At 42.0% G+C, this 21,397-nt stretch overlaps 2 protein-coding genes across 5 annotated transcripts in view; one reads left to right on the plus strand and one right to left on the minus strand.

Annotated features, from left to right (window-relative positions):
- On the plus strand, positions 1-17,680 carry LOC106572078 (short transient receptor potential channel 4-associated protein). The gene is made up of 19 exons (XM_014145882.3): positions 1-337; positions 755-883; positions 1,047-1,163; positions 1,259-1,316; positions 1,415-1,470; positions 1,611-1,739; positions 1,888-2,089; positions 2,342-2,530; positions 7,768-7,910; positions 8,136-8,264; positions 9,102-9,160; positions 12,782-12,883; positions 12,990-13,073; positions 13,163-13,253; positions 13,359-13,499; positions 14,607-14,718; positions 14,876-14,988; positions 15,186-15,392; positions 15,569-17,680. Exons 1-19 carry the CDS (start codon positions 221-223, stop codon positions 15,704-15,706), a joined length of 2,316 nt encoding a protein of 771 aa, XP_014001357.3. The 5' UTR covers positions 1-220; the 3' UTR covers positions 15,707-17,680.
- Positions 17,681-21,397, minus strand: part of LOC106572076 (myosin-1) — a 16,655-nt gene continuing 12,938 nt past the window's right edge. For 3 of the 4 annotated variants that reach the window (XM_082962084.1, XM_082962086.1, XM_082962085.1), the window contains 7 exons: positions 20,196-20,399; positions 19,931-20,056; positions 19,631-19,806; positions 19,194-19,293; positions 18,762-18,857; positions 18,495-18,638; positions 17,681-18,326 (listed from right to left, as the gene is read on the minus strand). In XM_082962084.1, coding sequence (XP_082818210.1) covers positions 18,315-18,326; positions 18,495-18,638; positions 18,762-18,857; positions 19,194-19,293; positions 19,631-19,806; positions 19,931-20,056; positions 20,196-20,399 — 858 coding nt within the window. In that variant the 3' untranslated portion in view covers positions 17,681-18,314. Of the gene's footprint in view, positions 18,327-18,494; positions 18,639-18,761; positions 18,858-19,193; positions 19,299-19,630; positions 19,807-19,930; positions 20,057-20,195; positions 20,400-21,397 lie in introns of all 4 variants that reach the window. The other variant, XM_014145877.3, reaches the window with a different exon arrangement.

The raw sequence follows: 21,397 nt of genomic DNA on the forward strand, positions 1-21,397 counted from the left end.
TTTTTTTTTGTGTGAATTTTTGTTAACCCTTTTCCTAACCTTAACCTAATTATCCTAAGCTGCTAGGTTAATTATTCTTACCTGTTGCGTAAGGTCTCCTAACCTGCTTCGAAAAGTACATTCTGACAAACTCCATCCCTTCTTGCCAAGATGGTGCGAACTATTCTGTCGACAGTCCATATAACTTCCTGTTAAGAGAGAAGCAAAAGAGGAGGAAGTCATGGCGACAACAGAAGGACACGAGCCCCCTCGGACTCGAAGAAAAAGTAATAAAAACATCCTTACAAGGATCATACATGGACAAAGCTCTGGCCGGGCAATTAGTCGAGCGACAGAGGTAAAATAACGTTACACATTTAGAAATCCTTGCTACAAGACGACATTACAACTGTTTGGGACGAAGAAAGCCAGTTAGCTTGCTTGCTAACTTTCGCTAACGTAACTGTTATTTAGCTACGTCTACTCCAACGAAGCGCTGAGACCGCTAACTAGATAGCTAGCTAAAATAGTAGAAGTCAGAAGTGTATGTAGTCATTACATTAGATAACTAACGTTAGCTAGTCAGTATGGTAGTCACGGCAACCCAAAGGAAAGTTGTCTTTATCTAGCTAACAGTTAGCAGGCTAACGTTACAGCCATTCGAGTTTACATAAACTGGTGTAACTGTTAGCTAGCCCAGTCACTGATTTGTGTATTTCATTTTCCCAATCCTTGACATGTTTTTGCTCCTATGGTGTTCCTTCTTTGTCCTTAGATATCTGAGGCCCTACTCCAGGAAAGAGACCAACAGGGCCAGTGGCATGGGATTCCAGTGCTGCTGCAGAGACTGTATGACAGCAGTCACCTCAACAGTGACCTCTCCCAGATCCACTCTATCATCAAGGTGCAAATAATACTCTTCCCAGACCTCGGTCAGAGCTGTAATACCACACATAGAGGCAAACGTTTCATGCTCGTTTTTCCCATGTTAGCTGTGATGGTATTTGCTGTTGAGTTGACAGGTGTGGTGTTCACAACATGTTTGTGTTGTCTTTGTGGTGTGGTAGGAAGTGTCACCTTTTCTCTCCATGGAGGCTATGTCGTTTGTGACAGATGACAGGAGAGCAGTGCAGAAGTCCACCTGTCCCAACACATACACCTTTGACCTCTTTGGAGGCATTGATGTGAGTCTCCAACATGTTGACACAGAGGCAAATATAACTGTCTTGTCAGTGGTCATATATGCTGTGTCAGGGTTTAATTCCTGCTTTGTCCTTAGTTACTAGTGGAGATTCTGATGAGACCCACCCTTACCACACAGACCAATGTCCCTAAAAGTAAGTCACATTAAAACATTCCTTGGTCATAGTTTTGCAAATGTGAGGAACCAATTTAAGATGCCCTGAATACAATCTAACATGTGTTCTCTTTGCAGTGAGTGATGACCTTGTCAAGGATTGTTTAAGTGTTCTGTACAATTGTTGTATATGTGTAAGTATCAATGCCATTGATAAATAGTGTTTGAATACATGTAAGATATTATCTGGCAATTTAACACTCTGACACAGAGGGTGATGTCCACCTTTATTTTAGTCAGAAAAGGCTAATCATTAGCTTTCCCTCATTTTCAGATGGAAGGAGTCACGAAAAGTCTGGCATCACGAGATGACTTTGTCATGTTTTTGTTTACACTGATGTCAAACAAGAAAACGTTTTTGCAAACAGCCACATTGATTGAGGACATTCTAGGGGTCAGGAAGGTAAGGATAGCCTAAAAACCCTTAAGATCACTGTCAATCCTTACAAATTATTCATTAAAATTGGCTGAATCCCACTGAACCAAAATGCCTAAAAGATGCACCAAAATGTCAATAACCTGTACCTTCTACCTTCCTCTCTGTGCTCTAGGAGATGATCCAGCTGGAGGACATCCCCAACCTGCCAAGTCTGGTCCAGAGCTTCAATCAGCAGCAGCTAGCCAACTTCTGCCGCATCCTGTCAGTCACCATCTCTGAGCCAGACATGGGCAACGATGACAAGCACACGCTGCTGGCGAAGAACGCCCAGCAGAGGGCCAACCCCTGCCCGTCCCACTCTGAAGTCAACCAGGGTAAGACTGCTCTCACCATCAAACCTGAGAGAGACTGGAGAAGGAGTTCTCACATTCAATAATTCTTATTCATATGACTAGCATTTAATGAAGAAAATGCTTGTTAATGACTTTTCCCTCTATTGCTCAGTGACGCGTAAAATTAGAAGTTTATGGATTTGCTCTCCTCAATGCCTCTGTTTCCTTATCACTCTGTTGACGGGAATGAGTAAATTGATAATCAAATCATCTGTTCTCCCCCGTGTGTATCAGTGGCCCTGCTGAACATCCCGGGCTTCATTGAGCGGCTATGTAAGCTGGCCACCAGGAAGGTGTCGGAGGCCTCGGGGCCATCCAGCCTGCTGCTGGAGCTTCAGGACTGGTACACCTGGCTGGACAACGCCCTGGTGCTGGACGCACTCATGCAGATGGCCACAGAGGATGCCGAGCAGAGCAGCACAGGTCAGAACAAAAGATAGACATGCACTCTCTCTCACACATATGCACACCCTGTAGGGGTGAATATTTTACAACTGTTCCATCCTGAGAACAAATCACTTTTCTCCTTGGTAACCCAGTGTTTCCCACCAAAACTGGAACTGTCATTCAAAAGCCTATAAATAGACTGGATGTGACTAGAGCTTTGAGCGAAAATTCTTGCCTGATGCTACCTGAGCCTGATGAGCCCTACATTAAATACATTTTATGAGCCCAAGCCCAAATGATTGCCTGTTTTTGTCTAATCGCGCTCTAGCGACTCTTGTGGCAGGCCGGGCACAATGCACGCTGACATGGTCGCCAGGTGTACAGTGTTTCCTCCGACACATTGGTGTGGCTGGCTTACGGGTTAAGCGGGCATTATGTCAAGAAGCAGTGTGGCTTGGCTGGGTTGTGTTTCGGAGGATGCGTGACTCTCGACCTTCGTCTCTCCCGAGTCCATACGGGAGTTGCAGCGATGGAACAAGACTGTAACTACCAATTGGATACCATGAAATTGGGGAGAAAAAGGGGTATAAAAAAATTCCAGGGTTTCTTTATTTTCTACATTGTATAATAATAGTGAAAACCTCAACTGAAATAACACATGGAATTGATGTAGTAACCAAAAGTGTAAAACAAATCAAAATATATTTGAGATACTTCAAAGTAGCCACCCTTTGCCTTGATGCCAGCTTTGCACACTCTTGGTATTCTCTCAACCAGCTTCATGAGGTAGTCACCTGGAATGCATTTCAATTAACAGGTGTGCCTTGTTAAAAGTACATTTGTGGAATTTCTTTCCTTAATGCGTTTGAGCCAATCAGTTGTGTTGTGACAAGGTAGGGGTGGTATACAGAAGATGGCCCTATTTGGTAAAAGATCAAGTCCATGTTATGGCAAGAACAGCTCAAATAAGCAAAGAGAAACGACAGTCCATCATTACTTTAAGACATGAAGGTCAGTCAATACGGAAAATGTAAAGAACTTTCAAAGATCCTTCAGGTGGCTGGTAGCCTAGTGGTTAGAGTGTTGGACTAGTAACTGAAAGTTTGCAAGATCGAGTCCCTGGGCTGACAAGGTGAAAATCTGTTGTTCTGTCCCTGAACAAGGCAGTTAACCCACTGTTCCTAGGCCGTCATTGAAAATAAGAATTTGTTCTTAACTGACTTGCCTAGTTAAATAAAGGTAACAGCAGTCGCAAAAACCATCAAGCGCTATGATGAAACTGGCTCTCATGAGGACCGCCACAGGAAAGGAAGACCCAGACTTACCTCTGCTGCAGAGGATAAGTTCATTAGAGTTACCAGCCTCAGAAATGGCAGCCTAAATAAATGCTTCACAGAGTTCAAGTAACAGACACATCTCAACATCAACTGTTAAGAGGAGACTGCGTGAATCAGGCCTTCATGGTCGAATTGCTTCAAAGAAACCACTACTAAGGACACCAATAAGGAGAAGAGACTTGCTTGGGCCAAGAAACACGAGCAATGGACATTTAGACTGGTGGAAATCTGTCCTTTGGTCTGATGAGTCCAAATGTGAGATTTTTGTTTCCAACCACCGTGTCTTTGTGAGACACAGTGTAGGTGAACAGATGATCTCCGCATGCATGGTTCCCACTGTGAAGCATGGAGGTGGTGGTGTGGGGACGCTTTGCTGGTGACACTGTCGGTTATTTATTTAGAATTCAAGGCACTTAACCAGCATGGCTACCATTGCATTCTGCGCTTAGTGGGCCTATGATTTGTTTTTCAACAAAACAATGACCCAACACACTTCCAGGCTGTGTAACGGCTATTTGACCAAGAAGGAGAGTGATGGAGTGCTGCATCAAATGACCTGGCCTCCACAATCACGCAACCTCAAACCAATTTGAGATGGTTTAGGATGAGTTGGACCGCAGAATGAAAGAAAAGCAGCCAACAAGTGCTCTGCATATGTGGAAGACTGTCGGAAAAGCACTTCAGGTGAAGCTGGTTGAGAGAATTTCATATTTCATATTTTTACATTGTAGAATAATAGTTAAAAATAAAGAAAAACCCAAACTTTGACTGGTAATGTATATAGATCAATCTTGAACAGGATTATCTATTTTGGATGGAATTGCCGAGGAAGAGTGAGGGGAAGACTGCTCGTGCATGCTCTTATTTAAAACAACGATATTTGAGTGATAGGCTGTTTCAAAACTCTGCAGCTGCAATAATAAAAAATACAAACATTTAAGGTGACCCCGGAAGCAAGATGGAGATTTGTTAATTAGACGTGCATTCGGTCTTTATTTTACTGTAGCATAAGCTATGCTGCAGCAAATGTAGACCTACCTGTCACAAGAAAAAAAGTTCCCATGATGAGACAATAGGTCTACATGCATTGTGAACTCCACTACATACTGAGATGGGCTGTCTGTCCCCACCATGAGCATTGATTCATCATGCAGAGGCTGTAGACAAGCCAGATTTAGACATCGCATATCATTTGACAGTTCCATTTCCCGTCATGCTGCTGATATAAATCATTTATTACTGGTTTCTCGCAGTTATTTATCCTGGGAAAAGGGTTTTGGGTAGAGGCCGGCCGATTTAATTAGAGACAATTTCAAGTTTTCATAACAATCGGTAATCGGCCTTTTTGGATGCCGATTACATTGCCATCCTCAAGGAAACTGCGTGGCAGGCTGACCACCTGTTACGCAAGTGCAGCGTCAAAAGGACCTTGTGGCTGCAAGGAGCCAAAGTAAGTTGCTAGCTAGCATTAAACATATCTTATAAAAAAAAATCTATCTTCACACAATCACTAGTTAACTACACATGGTTGATGATATTACTAGGTTAACTAGCTTGTCCTGCGTTGCATATAATCTATGCGGTGCCTGTTAATTTGTCATCGAATCACAGCCTACTTCAACTTCTCCAAACGGGTGATGATTTAACAAAAGCGCATTCGTGAAAAAAGCACTATTGTTGCGCAAATGTACCTAACCATAAACATCAATACACAGAAGTATATATTTTTTTAAACCTGTGTATTTAGTTAAAAGAAATTCATGTTAGCAGGAAATATTAACTAGGGAAATTGTCCAGGTATATGCAACAGTTTGGGCCGCCTGGCTCGTTGCGAACTGTGAACTAATTTGCCAGAATTTTACATAATTATGACATAACATTGAAGGTTGTGCAATGAAACTGCAATATTTAGACTTAGGGTTGCCACCCGTTCGATAAAATACGGAACGGTTACATATTTCACTGAAAGAATAAATGTTTTGTTTTCGAAATGAGTTTCTGGATTTGACCATATTAATGACCAAAGGCTCGTATTTCTGTGTTTATTATAGTTATTATTTTTTATTTTACCTTTATTTAACTAGGCAAGTCAATTAAGAACAAATTCTTATTTTCCATGACGGCCTAGGAACAGTGGGTTAACTGCCTTGTTCAGGGGCAGAACAACAGATTTTTACCTTGTCAGCTCGAGGATTTGATCTAGCAACCTTTCGATTACTAGTCCAACGCTCTAACCACAAGGCTCCCTGCCGCCCCTATAATTAAGTCTATGATTTGATAGAGCAGTCTGACTGAGCGGCGGTAGGCAGCAGCAGGCTCATAAGCAGGCTCATAAGCATTCATTCAAACAGAACTTTACTTCGTTTGCCAGCAGCTCTTAGCAATGCTTAAAGCACAGCGCTGTTTATGACTTCAAGCCTATCAACTCCCGAGATTAGGCTGGCAATACTAAAGTGCCTATAAGAACATCCAATAGTCAAAGTTATATGAAATACAAATGGTATAGAGAGAAATGGTCGACGCGTCATAATTCCTATAATAACTACAACCTAAAACTTCTTAACTGGGAATATTGAAGAACTGGGAATATTGAACCACCAGCTTTCATATGTTCTGAGCAAGGAACTTAAACATGAGCTTTTTTACATGGCACATATTGCACTTGTACTTTCTTCTCAAACACTTTTTTTTGCACTATTTCAACCAAATTGAACGTGTTTCATTATTTATTTGAGACTAAATAGATTTTATTAATATATTAAGTTAAAATAAGTGTTCATTGTTCATTCAGTATTGTTTTAATAGTCATGATTACATATGTATGTATAAAAAAAAATCGGCCGATTTTAATAGGTATCGGCTTTTTTTGGTCCTCCAATAATCAGTATCAGCGTTGAAAAATCATAATCGGTCGACTTCTAGTTTTGGCCAGGGTTCCCGCCATTCAATCCTAACGCATGTCATGCTCCAGTCATCTTCCAGTTATCTTAGGCATGGAAATGTATTGCTTACACAGGCTCAGTGTCTGCGGATTTTCGCTCCTCCCTTGTAGTTGATTGATGAATTAACGTCACTAATTAGTAAGGAACTCGCCTCACCTGGTTGTCTAGGTCTTATTTGAAAGCGAAAAACCCGCAGACGCTAGGCCCTCTATGCTCTATGGATTACAGTATAAAAGACTGTTCATCGTTTTAGTAATAAGGTTCAGTGTGACAGACTATCTATATATATATATATATATATATATATATATATATGGCAATTCAATAATATTCTAAAATGAATTTAAGTCAACTAAATGTATTGAACTTAGTTAATCATAAGACACGAACTAAATGCAATAATTATTTGTGTTTTCCTGCAACTTTCTGAAACGGCGAAGGAATGCCCCTGTGTATGTCTACGCTTTGTGTAGCCGTTAGCGATGATGCTAATGATAACCTTCTTCTGGTAGAGATGGAAAGGCTCTCCCAAAAATCTTCTCCATTAAATGTTAACTACAAAGTAACCTATACCTACCTGGTATATCATCATTATTTGCATCATTCCAGTGGCCAATTGTTTTCCAAACTCTGCAATCACATGAGAACTACAGAAACATTTCTAACCAAACAGTCTCTTGCTGGTGGCACTTCCAATTATATTTTTGGAAGTAGTTACCCTTTAATGTATTATATTTTTCCCAGACCTTTCAGTGGTCTCCGGAATTGTTGTTGACTTAGAATATCCTTTTTTATTTATTTTATTAAAAAGGTGTGATTTTGAAACCAACAACCTGAAAAGGAAAAATTGACACCTGGAAAAACAAAAGAAAATGGAATTTGGGGAAAAACGGAATCAGGCAAAAAATCGAACTGATGGCCTCGGGCCCTATGTGTACAGTACCATATGTTGTCATAATCTCAGTTTGTTACGTACACTGTGCTTTTTTCTCAGATTCCTCAGACGAGAGTTCTCTGGCCACCAGCCCTCTCAGACACCGTCTGCCCCAGTCCATGAAGATTGTTCATGAGATCATGTACAAGGTGGAGGTGCTCTATGTGCTCTGTGTGCTACTCATAGGCCGCCAGAGGAACCAGGTGAGAGCCAGGTATCTGGAGTTTACAACAGTTGGTTTGGAAAAATGGGTTCAATTAGTAACTGAGATTGTAAAGTTCTTAGCCACTGTGCTTCTGCAGTACTTGCTCTTTGGGGGTTTAGCCTGGGTATCTGCAATGCACAATGCACTTTGCAACTGCTGATGTAAAAAGGGCTTTATCAAATAAATGTGATTGATTTGTAAATGTATCGTGCCTGGTAAACAGGTTCACAAAATGCTGGCAGAGTTCAAACTGATTCCAGGACTTAACAACCTGTTTGACAAGCTGATCTGGAGAAAGCAAACGTCTTCCCATGTCCTCCATGGCCAGAACCAAAACTGTGACTGCAGCCCGGTAAGAACACCCCTCCGCTCTGGGACTGGGTCAATGGGCACGTTCACACTGCACCTTAGGCCAGGGTTAAGAGCAGGGTTAGTGCCGACTTTTCGGGGTTAGCCCCAGAAACTCGGTACCAAAATAGCCAATGTGAAAAGTGTCACTTTCACTTAATTTACATATGCTTATGATGCCTGTAATGCGTTCTGCACGTTATTGTGACAATTCAATTCATAATATTGAATCCTTCCTTCTGAGGATAAAAAAAGAAAATACTTTCCTCCATGCAATAACATTGGTTGCTATGCCTAACAAAAATGGTTGCTATGCAGGCTGGCTAATATTTTTTCACTTGGCTAACTAAAGCTACAAACTCTACAGCTGGAAGGGCAGCAAACGCTCCTTTTTCCTCGTTTTCATAGCTTTTCTATTGACATTTAATTGCATATATCCATGATGATAATAAGGTTGCATGATTTCGCCTGGATCAGCATTCTCTGCACAGTGATGACATTGAATTTTAAAAGTGAAATATTTTTCCTGACGTCGGACAGGCAGACAAGCAAGGTTTATACAAACCATCACTGTTGGAATTAAAATGCCAGGCCAGAATTGAGAGGAAATTAATGTTACTAAATGTCTTACAACATTTGGTTGTTTGTCCGTTAGCCCAGGGCTTTGGAATACAAGTGTGAATCCTTAGCCCAGTGTTAACAAATGCTTGTGTGAACACAGGATAAGCTAGCCCAGGGCCAGTCTAGCCTGGGGCTAAGATGCAGTGTGAAAGGGCCTAATGTGTCAATGGCACTGTAGCACTAATCACTGCTATTGATCATCCTCTCATATCACACACAGGAGATCTCCTTTAAAATCCAGTTTCTACGATTACTCCAGAGCTTCAGCGACCATCATGAGTGAGTACATTAGACGAGAGCTGTGTTCGAATACCCATACTAACATACTGTATACTACATAATATTAGTTCAAGTACAAGAGCTTCGCCTGTCTACCGGAAGTTGATGCTGTTGCTATGCAACCTCTTGCTAGCTTGTTAGCATAACAAATGACTAGCTAAACATTTTACGATTCCGGGTGTGTTCGTAAATTCAAACAGGAGTTCCTGAGTGCGCTCTGAGCGTTCGTAAATTCAGAGCGTTTCGCTCTCGGAGTGTTTAGAGCGCACACTGGACGCTCTGGCCGATGAGTAGGGTTGATCCGAGCGTTCTGGCCTCACAACGGCAGTCAAGCACTCAAGCTAACGTTGGTTAGCCTCTTGGGGCTAGGTGGGACGCTAGCGTGCCACCCGTGGTGCACTCCATCAACAGCAGGTGCATTTCAAGAGCGGCAAATTTGAATCCAAATAAATGTCAAAATTCAAATTTTTCAAAAATACAACTATGTTACACCATTTGAAAGATAAACATCTCCTTAATCTAACCACGTTTTACGATTTCAAAAAGGTTTTACGGCGAAAGCATAAATTTAGAGTATGTTAGGACAGTACATTTACAAGAGTTGTGTGTAATGTTTTGTCAAGTCAAAGACAGGGTCACCAAAACCATAAAACCAGCTAAAATGATACACTAACCTTTTACAATCTCCATCAGATGACACTCCTAGGACATTATGTTAGACAATGCATGCATTTTTAGTTCTATCAAGTTCATATTTATATACAAAAACAGCGTTTTACTATGGCATTGATGTTGAGGAAATCGTTTCCCTCCAATAACCGGCAGTCAAGTCAGCGTCACAAATTAAATAATTAAAATTAGAAAACATTGGTAAAATATTATATTGTCATTTAAAGAATTATAGATTTACATCTTTTGAACGCAATCAACTTGCCAGATTTAAAAATAACCTTACTGGGAAATCACACTTTGCAATAATCTGAGCACTGTGCCCAGAAAAATACGCGTTGCGATACAGACTAGACGTCATGTTGGGGAGATCTAAAATCGAAAATACTATGTAAATAATCCATTACCTTTGATTCTCTTCATCAGATGTCACTTCCAGGTATCACAGGTCCATAACGAATGTAGTTTTGTTCAAAAAAGCTCATCATTTATGTCCAAAAATCTCCGTCTCGTTAGCACATGATGTAAGCCAGCCGGACTTCTCGTCATGAACGAGGGGAAAAAATATATTTCCGTTCGTTCAAACATGTCAAACGTTGTATAGCATAAATCATTAGGGCCTTTTTTAACCAGAACATGAATAATATTCAAGGTGGACGAATGCATAGCCTTTTATAACGTATTGGAACGAGGGTACCCAACATGAAGTAGCGCGCCAGGTGTCTAATGGGACATCACCGTTCCATGGCTCTTGTTCGGTCAGATCTCCCTCCAGAAGACTCAAAACACTTTGTAAAGGCTGGTGACATCTAGTGGAAGCAATAGGAAGTGCCAGAATATTCCTAAACCCCTGTGTTTTTCAATGGGATAGGTTTAAACTCAATACAACACATCAGGTATCCACTTCCTGTCAGAAAATGTCTCAGGGTTTTGCCTGCCAAATGAGTTCTGTTATACTCACAGACACCATTCAAACAGTTTTGGAAACTTTAGAGTGTTTTCTATCCATATATAATAAGTATATGCATATTCTAGTTACTGGGTAGGATTAGTAACCAGATTAAATCGGGTACATTTTTTTTATCCAGACGTGCAAATGCTGCCCCCTAGACCCAACAGGTTAGCTTGCTAGCTACTTCCAGACACAAATGAGAGAACACCTCACTCTGACCATTTTACTTTCCCTAGTAGAGCTGGTTAGGCAATTATGTAATCCAGAGCATTGGTGACTTTAACTGCTGCTGGCAACAATTGCGCTTTTTTTGCCGACTTACTGACACCGGCCATATTAAACTGGTGTTGAGCGTTCGGAAATTCATCAGTTATTCTGCGCGAGAGTGCTCTGAAATAGGAGTAGATAGCCAGAATTAACGAAGTCCACTAAATCGCACAACGACTATACCACTTAGCTAAGAATTGTGAATAATCAAGTCAATAAACGTTGAGTAGTTAATATACTTCCTGGCAAGTTCAATGTATTAGTCGCCAACTAACGTTAGGTAACTAGCTAACATACCGGTACATACTGCTGTAATGCTATGCGGCTCGTAAGGATAGCGTAGCTAACAAATTGTCAGCCAAAATAACATGTAACTTATTTGAAAAGTCATTACTTTATTACATTGCTCAACATTTTAACATTTGTCATTAGTTAAAGCAATTAATTTATATCCGCTATCTAGTCCCAGTTTGGCACCATATTTTCGGCCATTTTCTTCAAATCTGAAAAAAATAGGAAGCCACGCCAATTTTCTGAATTGTGTTATGGGCCCTAAAAGCATGGAAATAGTGTCCACTGCCTGTATACTTCGTATTTTGTCACATTTAGTACGCCACCAGGTAACCTTTGGCATACTAACTATATCCATACTATGACCAATAAGCATACTATTTACTCTATTCACCTCCCAAATAGTACAGTTAGTATGAGTATTCAAACACAACGTAGGTGTATGAAAGAAACTATATTGCTGGGGAAGTAAACGCATCACCTGATATACACTATGAAAGTCCTGCCTCCTTCCTGAATCATATCGCATACTGTTTTTGAAAGGGCTTCAAGATTCTCTTCAAATTCATGAAAACGCTGTCAAATAAGATATACACGGAGTATACATAACATTAGGGACACCTGCTCGTTCCGTGACTGACTGACCAGGTGAAAGCTATGATCCCTTATTGATGTCACCTTTTAAATCAATTTCAATCAGTGTAGCTGAAGGGGAGGAGACAGGTTAAAGAAGGATTTTTAAGCCTTGAGACATGGATTGTGTATGTGTGCCATTCAAAGGGTGAATGGGCAAGACAAAATATTTAAGCGTCTTTGAACAGAGTATGGTAGTTGGTGAAAGGCACATTGGTTTGAGTGTGTCAAGAACTGCAACGTTGCTGGATTTTTCACACACAACAGTTTCCCGTGTATTAAGAATGGTCCACCACCCAAAGGACATCTAGCCAACTTGACACAACTGTGGGAAGCATTGAAGTCAACATGGGCCAGCCTCCCTGTGGAACTCTTTTGACACCTTGTAGATCATGCACCAATGAATTGAAGCTGTTAGGAACAACTTGGAAGGTGTTTAGAATCTTTTGTACATTCAGTATATGTAAAACAGGGACGGGTAACTCCAGTCCTCGGGGGGCCAGTGTGGTGTCAAGCTTTTTCCCCATCCCTAGCATACACAACTGATTAAACTAATTGCATTCTAAAAAAAGGTAATGATTAGTTGATTATTGGAGTCAGGTGTGTTAGCTGGGGCTTGGGCAAAAGTGTGACACCAATCAGGCCCCCGAGGACTGAAGTTGCCCATCCCTGATAAAATTATATTCGTATTCATGGATTCATTTACTTTTTCGATTTTCTTTTTTCGTAAGACATTGGGCAGGGAGTTTGGTACCATGTCAGTGAATCTGCCATTTGGGTCATGTCTGATCTTTCCTCCTCCCTCTCAGGAACAAGTATCTCCTCCTGAATGCTCAGGAGCTGAATGAACTCAGTGCCATCTCTCTGAAAGCCAGCATTCCTGAGGTGGAGGCTTTTGTCAACACGGACAGGTAGGGCGCATAGTTAGGCTGACGCACATGGACGGAGGACATTTTGTTGTTCAGAATTTTCACAAAATCCCCCATTTTTGCATTCTCTCTTCGCTCTACTATATAGAAAGCTAATCTGTGATGGTAAAAAGGGCCTCCTGACACGGCTACTTTCAGTCATGAAGAAAGAACCGGCTGAATCCTCATTTAGGTGAGTGCGTGTGTTTACTCCAGGAGTTAATGAGTGAAACATCATGCCACAGGTATAGAAGAGGAAGAAACCCCAGTCTCTGTCTGTAGGTTCTGGCAGGCGAGGGCGGTGGAGAGCTTCCTGAGAGGGGCCACCTCCTACGCTGACCAGGTGTTCCTGCTCAAGAGAGGCCTGCTGGAGGTACAGAGGCTGTTGCCAAGCCAGTGAGGGGACACGCCTATGATATAACAGCTTTCTAGTATTAATTTAAAACCTCCCAATAATCCCTCTACTCTGTCCCTCCAGCACATTCTGTTCAGCATCATAGACAGTGGCTGTAAGTCCAGGGACGTGCTGCAGAGCTACTTTGACCTGCTGGGGGAACTCATGAAGTTCAACATCGACGCCTTCAAGAGGTTCAACATATACGTCAACACCGAGGAGAAGGTAGGTCAGTGGACAGGGCAGAGGGGTTAGGGTCAAGACTTCAAACCACTGAGAAGCAAGGAGAGTATATGTAAATAGATGGTCAGTCCGGGGTAATTCCATGGTAAGAATCATGCTGTGACACAGATTTTTCTATTTAAAATGTACACTGCCGTTTAAAAGTTTGGGGTCACTTGGAAATGTCCTTAAAATAACATCAAATTGATCAGTAATACAGTGTAGACATTGTAAATGACTATTGTAGCTGGAAACATTCCATTTAAAAAAAGAAATCCGCTATCTACATAGGCATACAGAGGCCCATTATCAGCAACCATCACTCCTGTGTTCCAATGGCACATTGTGTTAGCTAATCCAAGTTTATCCTTTTAAAAGGCTAATTGATCATTAGAAAACCCTTTTGCAATTATGTTAGCACAGCTGAAAACTGTTGTGCTGATAAAGAAGCAATAAAACTGTCCTTTAGACTAGTTGAGTATCTGGAACATCAGCATTTGAGGGTTCCATTACAGGCTCAAAATGGCCAGAAAGAAAACCCTTTCTTCTGAAACTTAGTCTATTCTAGTTCTGAGAAATGAAGGCTATTCCATGTGAAAAATTGCCAAGAAACTGAAGATCTCGTACAACGGTGTGTTCTACTCCCTTCACAGAATAGCGCAAAATGGCTCTAACCAGAATAGAAAGAGTGGGAGGCCCCGGTGCACAACTGAGCGAGAGGACAAGTATATTAGTGTAGTTTGAGAAACAGACGCCTCAAGTCCTCAACTGGCAGCTTCATTAAATAGTACCAAAACACCAGTGAAGAGGCGACTCCGGGATGCTGGCCTGTTCTTTCAAAAACAAGGACAGTTCTAAGTGACCCCAAACTTTTGAACGGTAGTGTATGTCAAACAAAAAACAATGATTGCAAAGTTAAACAGACCATACAACTCGATGCACAATGACTACTTTTAACAATTTCCACAGAAAATGTTAAAACACTTGAACAGTGCAGATGCAAATGACCCATCTGCACTGGAACTTCCCTCAGTTAAAACCTTATCCCTACCAATGGACAACCTTCAAGTCCTGTTACATGTTTGGTTTAATTTCTGCTTCCTGTGTTAGTTCCAGATGTTTATGACCCAGATCAACAGCTCTCTGGTGGACTCCAACATGCTGGTGCGCTGCATCATCCTGTCCCTGGATCGCTTTGAGAGCCAGATTGAGGATGTGAGCGGTAGGTCCATAGAGATGGGCAGAGGCCTTCTGGTTAACACACGTTTCTGGCTGCTTTATGGTAGTGAAATATGGCTGCTCTTGGTCATTTCTACTCTTGGTAGTCTTAGTTACCCTCCTCTGACTCCGTTTCTCTCCCATCCCTCTCTGTCCTGTAGTTATGGAGGTGCTGTCAGAGTGCAGTCTGCTGTCCTACATGGCCCGCGTGGAGAACAGACAGGCCTTCCTCTTCAGGCTCGTCAACATCATCAATGTGCAGATACTCACCCAGGCAAGGAAATCCTCTGCTCTGTTGGCCGTTTCACTGTAATACTGGTGGCTCACGTGCTATTGCATCCTGCTAGCTAATATAGACTTTACATTCCTCTACTTCTTGTTTCTCATATTCAGACATGTACACTTGTCTTCATGTGCATAATCAGCTAACTGTGATCCTGCCTGTTTGATGGTGGCTGAACCTAATGTTAGGAGAATGTGAGCTGTCTGAACACCAGCCTGGTGGTGTTGATGCTGGCCAGGAGGCAGGACAAACTGGCCTTCTGTCTCAACGCCCTGAGGGAGAAGGAGTACGCTGAGAAATACCCTGGCTGCCTGCTCAACAACTTCCACAACCTGCTGCGCTTCTGGCAGCGCCACTACCTCAACAAGGACAAGGACAGCACCTGTCTGGAGAACGTGAGTGTCCTCGTCAATGCACACACCCCCCATTGTTACTTTTAATGCTGTCTACTCTGTATTGCTTGCTATGGTGGTAATTCTGTATTGGGTCACCTGTACATTGGACCATTCTCCATCCTATTGTGGTTTTCAGGGGAACTTATGTCACTGTTGTGTCTCCTATTCTCTATCAGAGTTCCTGTATATCCTTTACCTACTGGAAGGAGACTGTGTCGATTCTGTTGGATTCAGACCCGACTTCACTATGTGCCATAGCCAGCTACATCGACGAGGCCTACATGGATCTGGGCAGAGACTTTCTGGAAGTTTAATACCTTGGATGCTGCCTCTGGATGGATGGATGGATGGATAGATAAGAGGAGAGTCAATGTCTCCACTCACCTACAAACTGAACAGATCTGAGCTCTCACTCCTCCACATAGCTGTTATTCAGGGATCCTTAGGTCTACAGAATGACTGTGTGCATAGTTTTGGGTGTGTGTGTGTTAGGTGTAGGAGTGGTTACTTGTGTTGTGTGTGTGTGGAGCTGTGTTGGGGTGTATAACATGCCAGACTTGGCGTTTCTGTTCTATTGTAGCTGTGGAGGAGAAACAGTCAGCCAATCAGCAGCCCCAGAGGACTGAGGTTCCTTCAGCCTTTCACTAATAGTATGGATAGGATCTCTCCTACCCTCTGGTTAAAAAAACAAACCCCACGTCATAGTGTCGCCAAAATGTACATGGTGATTACATTGGCAGATGGTACAGAGTACTTACAACTGGTATACCTTTTTGTGGCACAATTTCAGAGATTCGCAAATCAAATTTATTTATATAGCCCTTCTTACATCAGCTGATATTTCAAAGTGCTGTACAGAAACCCAGCCTAAAACCCCAAACAGCAAGCAATGCAAATAATTGTCTAGTGTAATAGTTCTACAGTAAGGAAAGGTTATAACAATCAGTTTGTTTGCCGATGTAATGCATGTAATTACATTTTGATGTGCAGTCACACGAACACGATGTATAAGTACACTGACTGGAAGAAATACATTACTCTACCAGTATGTTAATGTTTTAGGGACATTGAGGCCTAGATTCAATCAGATCAAGTTTTAACCGGTGATGGCCGACACCAGCATAGCTGATGTTTCTTTGGGAGGTGTAACTGTGTTGAAGCTGTCAAATTGGTGCTCTTGTGATCCTTGCCACAACGTCCCACTCGCTTTAATGTTCAGAACAAGAACGTGTAGGCTATATAGAAATAATGATGCTCACATAGAAATCCTAATTTTGGTGAATGATTTTCAATCAGCTTAATGGAGGTGTAGATTACATCTCACATTCCAGTGCTCAAACTTGTAAACAAGGCTGTGTGGGATTTATCTTAATGGGACTCCGTGCAGCCAATGGCATTGTCCGCTTTAGGTATAATGTCTGGAGCCGCTTGTGGATTTGACAGCTCTTAACGCAGTTCCACTGACCAGAAAACAACCACTATGTGGATCTAATTGAATAGAGCCCTTAATAGAAGACCAAAATATCAATATTTCAGGGACAAGCAATAGTTTTATTTTGTTCTAAAAAGAGGCTATTTAAAGAAATGCATCATAACATGATCCCTGTAAATGACAAAGGATTTAGGACGAGGTGGACACAAGGCTCAGGACTCACCAGATGAATGAATTAGTTATGTCCAACACACACAGGAGTCCTGACTGGCATCCTTAATGGTGGAAAAGGTGCTTCACTTACAGCATGAGGATCCTAAACGTGTCCATTCTCAGGAAGTGTGGGTCTGTATGTGACACTGGGCCCACCGGGTTTTGTTCTGCATAGAAAAGTCTTGGGCTGACCAAACACTATAAATATTTTTACATTCAGGATGGCGAAACGTTTTCAGTGTAAACTTAAAACAATTAAAAAGCAGATCGTATGTAGAAAAGATAATGGACCTATATTTTTTTTAAATAGATCTTTGAGAACTAACAAATCACCAAAATATAAATTAATTAAATCTAATATTTTCAAAAATGACGCTTTCATGAGTATTTTTATGACATGGGACCACCACTAGCTTTAAAAACTGCAACATTGCGGGCAAGAGGGCCTCAGAAATTTCCGGTCAGCGACTGTGCCATTGACCATGCCCACCACCTAAGCCCCAATTTGATGCAGAAAAAACCCTGGTCTGTCTGAGCCCATCTCAGAGAGGGTGTTTGTGTTCATCTAATACACAGGTATCACCACCACCCTCTAACTTCACCTTGTTAAGCGAATGAGGAAATAAAACAGAACAACTTTGAATCTGTCTTGACTCTTTATTTAAGTGCTTTTACTCACTACATTACATGGATGGTTATACAATGTATTATTGTTGACAGTGAACAGTCATGTTAAAGGACGTTTTTGTATTTCAGCTTTTAACACGGCATTGGCTTGTTTGTCTATCACTAATTATTGCTATTTGAACACACTAGTCAAAACACACTTAAAGGCCCAGTGCAGTCAAATTTAGATTGTCCTGTGTTTTTAAATATATTTCCACACTGAGGTTGGAATAATATTGTGAAAATTATGATAATGTCCCTTTTAGTGTAGGAGCTGTTTGAAAAGGCCACCTGAAATTCCAGCCTGTTTTGGTCGGATGAGGTTTTGGCCTGCCTGGTGACATCACCAGGGGGTAAAGTAGTTAATAGACCAATAAGGAGTTCCAAACTTTTCTGTTTTGTTTTCCCCTCCCCACTCAGACCACTCCCAGACAGTCCTAGAAAAATGATTGCTTGAGAAATTCTTTGCTAAAAAGCTGTGTGTCTTTCTGACCATTTGAATTGAAAACAATCACAGTAAGGATTTGATAGAGAACGGCTGCATTGGACCTTTAACACACATTGCAGTCATCTGAAAGAGTTTCGTCCAGGAACACTACCAGGCTTCTATTTCATTCTGCAATCTGGAAAGACAAGCAAGGTTGAAAGGAAAGGAGATACCTAGTCAGTTGTACAATTCAATGCATTCAACTGAAATGTGTCTTCGGCATTTAACCCAAACCCTCTGAAGTGCTAGCCATGGACATAAACACATTATAGAGTGAGTCTAACTAAACTGAAATCGGGCTCACCTTGGCTGGCCCTGGGTCCCGGGTGCGCACGGTCACACGCAGTTTGTTGACCTGAGTCTCCGCCATGTCTGCCCTCTCCTCTGCATTGTCCAGCTCATGAACCATCTTCCTGTACTTAGTGACATTACAGTTCACCTGCTCCTCCTAGTGGGGCGAGAGGGAAATGACTTAATATTACAAAATGTCCATTTATTGTTCAGTAATGGTAAGAGATTGTTGGTTCAGATGGGCTGTTGTGTGTGACTGAAGAGAACCTATAATACTCACCGCCTCCACAGCCAGCCTCTTGTAGCTCTTGACTTTAGCCTGCAGCTTGTCAATGAGCTCCTGCATCCTCAGCAGGTTCTTCCTGTCCTCCTCAGCCTGAACAAACAGCAACAAACACTCAATAATGGACTGTCAAGGCATCTACTACCTTAATTGTCCTCAATCATCTGTTGATGCAGTGAAAGTGGTCCATAACTGCTTTTATTCTTCTGGTTCAACTACAACGTGATGCTATGAAATGGGGGTACTGTGTAGGTGGGCACCAGTGGAGACTGCTGAGGGAAGGACGGCTCATAGTAATGGCCGTAATGGAGTGAATGGAATGGTATCCAGCACGTGTTTGATACTATTCGCTCCGTTCCAGCCATTATTATGAGCTGTCCTCCCCTCAGCAGTCTCCACAGGTGGGCACTGACTGCTGTGGTTGTTTACCTGGTAGGAGAGCTCCTTGACCCTCCTCTCATATTTGCGTACTCCCTTCTGAAACTCTTCGCTCTTCTTCTGCTCACACAACAGCTCATTCTCCAGATCCCTCACCTGTGGGTCAGAGGTCGGTTAGTTAGCCATTCATTGATGTTGTGCTGTGTGAATTCCATTACTCCAATATACATTTATCAAATGTTTAAAAAGTAGACCTTGTTAAAATACTATAGAAACCTTGTAACCTAATCATGAGATTTTAGCCTCTTGGGAAGACTAAAAGATGCATAGTTCAGCCATAATCAAAGATTCAGTTGTGCATCTTTTTGCTGGAAGCATGAGGCCATTATCTTTGCTCTAATTGTGCAATGTTTCAGTAAAACGTTTACAATTTCAGAAGTGAAGACATTTAATTGAATTTGCATGGCCTTATTCACTTTAATGTGAACCTCACCCTGATCTCCAGCTTCTGGATCTGTTTCTTCCCTCCTTTGAGGGCGATCTGCTCTGCCTCATCCAGCCGGAGCTGCAGGTCCTTGATGGTCTGCTCCATGTTCTTCTTCATCCTCTCCAGATGAGAGCTGGTGTCCTGCTCCTTCTTCAGCTCCTCTGCCATCATGGCCGCCTGGACAGGAGATGAGAGGGAATATCACAACCATAGTTTCAAAATGGACTGGATTGGTTGCCCCATCACAGAATTAAAGCATTGAATATTGTGAGATCAGGGGGTCACTGTCTAGGTAACTCACATCTATGATGGCCTTCTTGGCTTTTTCCTCTGCGTTACGGCACTCCTGTCCTGCCTCATCCACCTCCCCAGCCAGCATGGACAGGTCACTCTCCAGCTTTTTCTTATGGTTGATCAGGCTTGTGTTCTGTTCAAGCAGAATAAAATAGTAGGGTTTCTGTGTGGCTAAGATGTATCCAACAATCCTGTAACAATGTACATCCTTCGAACCGTTCATCCATCCCATGTCAGGCCCTAACCAGCCAGTCCCCCGAGGCGTCTCCTACCTGGGCATGCAGCAGGTTGACTCTCTCAGTGGCCTCCAGCAGTTCATGTTCGGCCATCTTGCGTCCGCGGTCAGTCTGCTCCACCACGGTGCATAGCTCCTGCACCTCGGCCACCAGCAGGTTGTTCCTGCGCTCCGTCAGGCCCCACTGCTCCTTCAGCTCCTCATTCTGGTGGATGCGGTTGTCCAGCTCCAACTGCAGGTCCTGTAGTACCCATCAGACAACAGTGGTTAATGGTCATACCATGGATCATTTAACTATTTGATTTGGAATTTTAAGAACGCTTTGGGTATAAAAAAGACAAAACTTTTTTTACAAAATATTGCATTTGGCCTTAGCCCATAGAGTCGCATTGAATAACACATTCAGAAATGGCAAAAAAGACAGTCAAAAATAAATCCTAAGGAATAAGGTTTTGAAGTGTCTGTCTTATATCTAAGAGATATAGAAAAGTTCAGGAAATATATTTTTTTACACATATTTAACCCCTTATTTTTGTTGGCACAAAAGATATTTGTGTGGTACTTCGAGTTGTTTGTATGGGTTACATTCAGACGAGTCCCGTGACATTTGTGGGAGTCGTAGAGCAAAATGGAGAACACCATGTTTGTGAGAGTCTCCCCTGTCCATAGAGTTTGGACACTACAGACATTTTCGTGAGAAGACCGTTTTTTTGGGATGTCTCATGGTCTGACAAACACCGCTGTAGCTCGGCCACCTTGCACCGCAGATGTGGAAGGCTGACATAGGAGGATGTGGTGGATTGAGACGCGGCCCATACAAAAAAAACCTGATATCTCCCGTTTAAACTGATAGATATTGATGGGGACTTATTTATTATGTTACTTAGATTGAGACATGGGTGCATCAATAGATTTAAGGATTAAAAGAAGATACTTTTACTCAAGTCATATTTTACTGGGTGACTTTCACTTTTACTTGAGTCAATTTCTATTAGGGTATCTTTACTGTTACTCAAGTATGACAATTGAGTCCTTTTCCACCACTGTCAGCTTCCACCAAGCTACTGCAGAATGTAGTTAAATTACTAGCTGAACTACATGTAGTTCACTACCCCAACACTTGTCTCACCTATCTTAAGATGAATGCACTAATTGTAAGTGCTCTGGATAAGAGCATTTGCTAAATGTCAAATATCTGCCCCAAGTATAAATTGTGTTTCCTTACACGTGTTGTTTGTG

This window comes from Salmo salar, chromosome 15 (genome assembly GCF_965601325.2).
Source record: "Salmo salar chromosome 15, fSalSal1, whole genome shotgun sequence".
Lineage (NCBI taxonomy): Eukaryota > Metazoa > Chordata > Actinopteri > Salmoniformes > Salmonidae > Salmo > Salmo salar.

Bases quoted from the DNA above. Each gene is read 5' to 3' on its own strand.
- LOC106572078 (XM_014145882.3), top strand. From the start codon at position 221: ATGGCGACAACAGAAGGACACGAGCCCCCTCGGACTCGAAGAAAAAGT. The intron at 9,161-12,781 runs GTGAGTACATTA...CCTCCCTCTCAG, and splicing joins AGCTTCAGCGACCATCATGA to GAACAAGTATCTCCTCCTGA. The intron at 12,884-12,989 runs GTAGGGCGCATA...TCTACTATATAG, and splicing joins GCTTTTGTCAACACGGACAG to AAAGCTAATCTGTGATGGTA.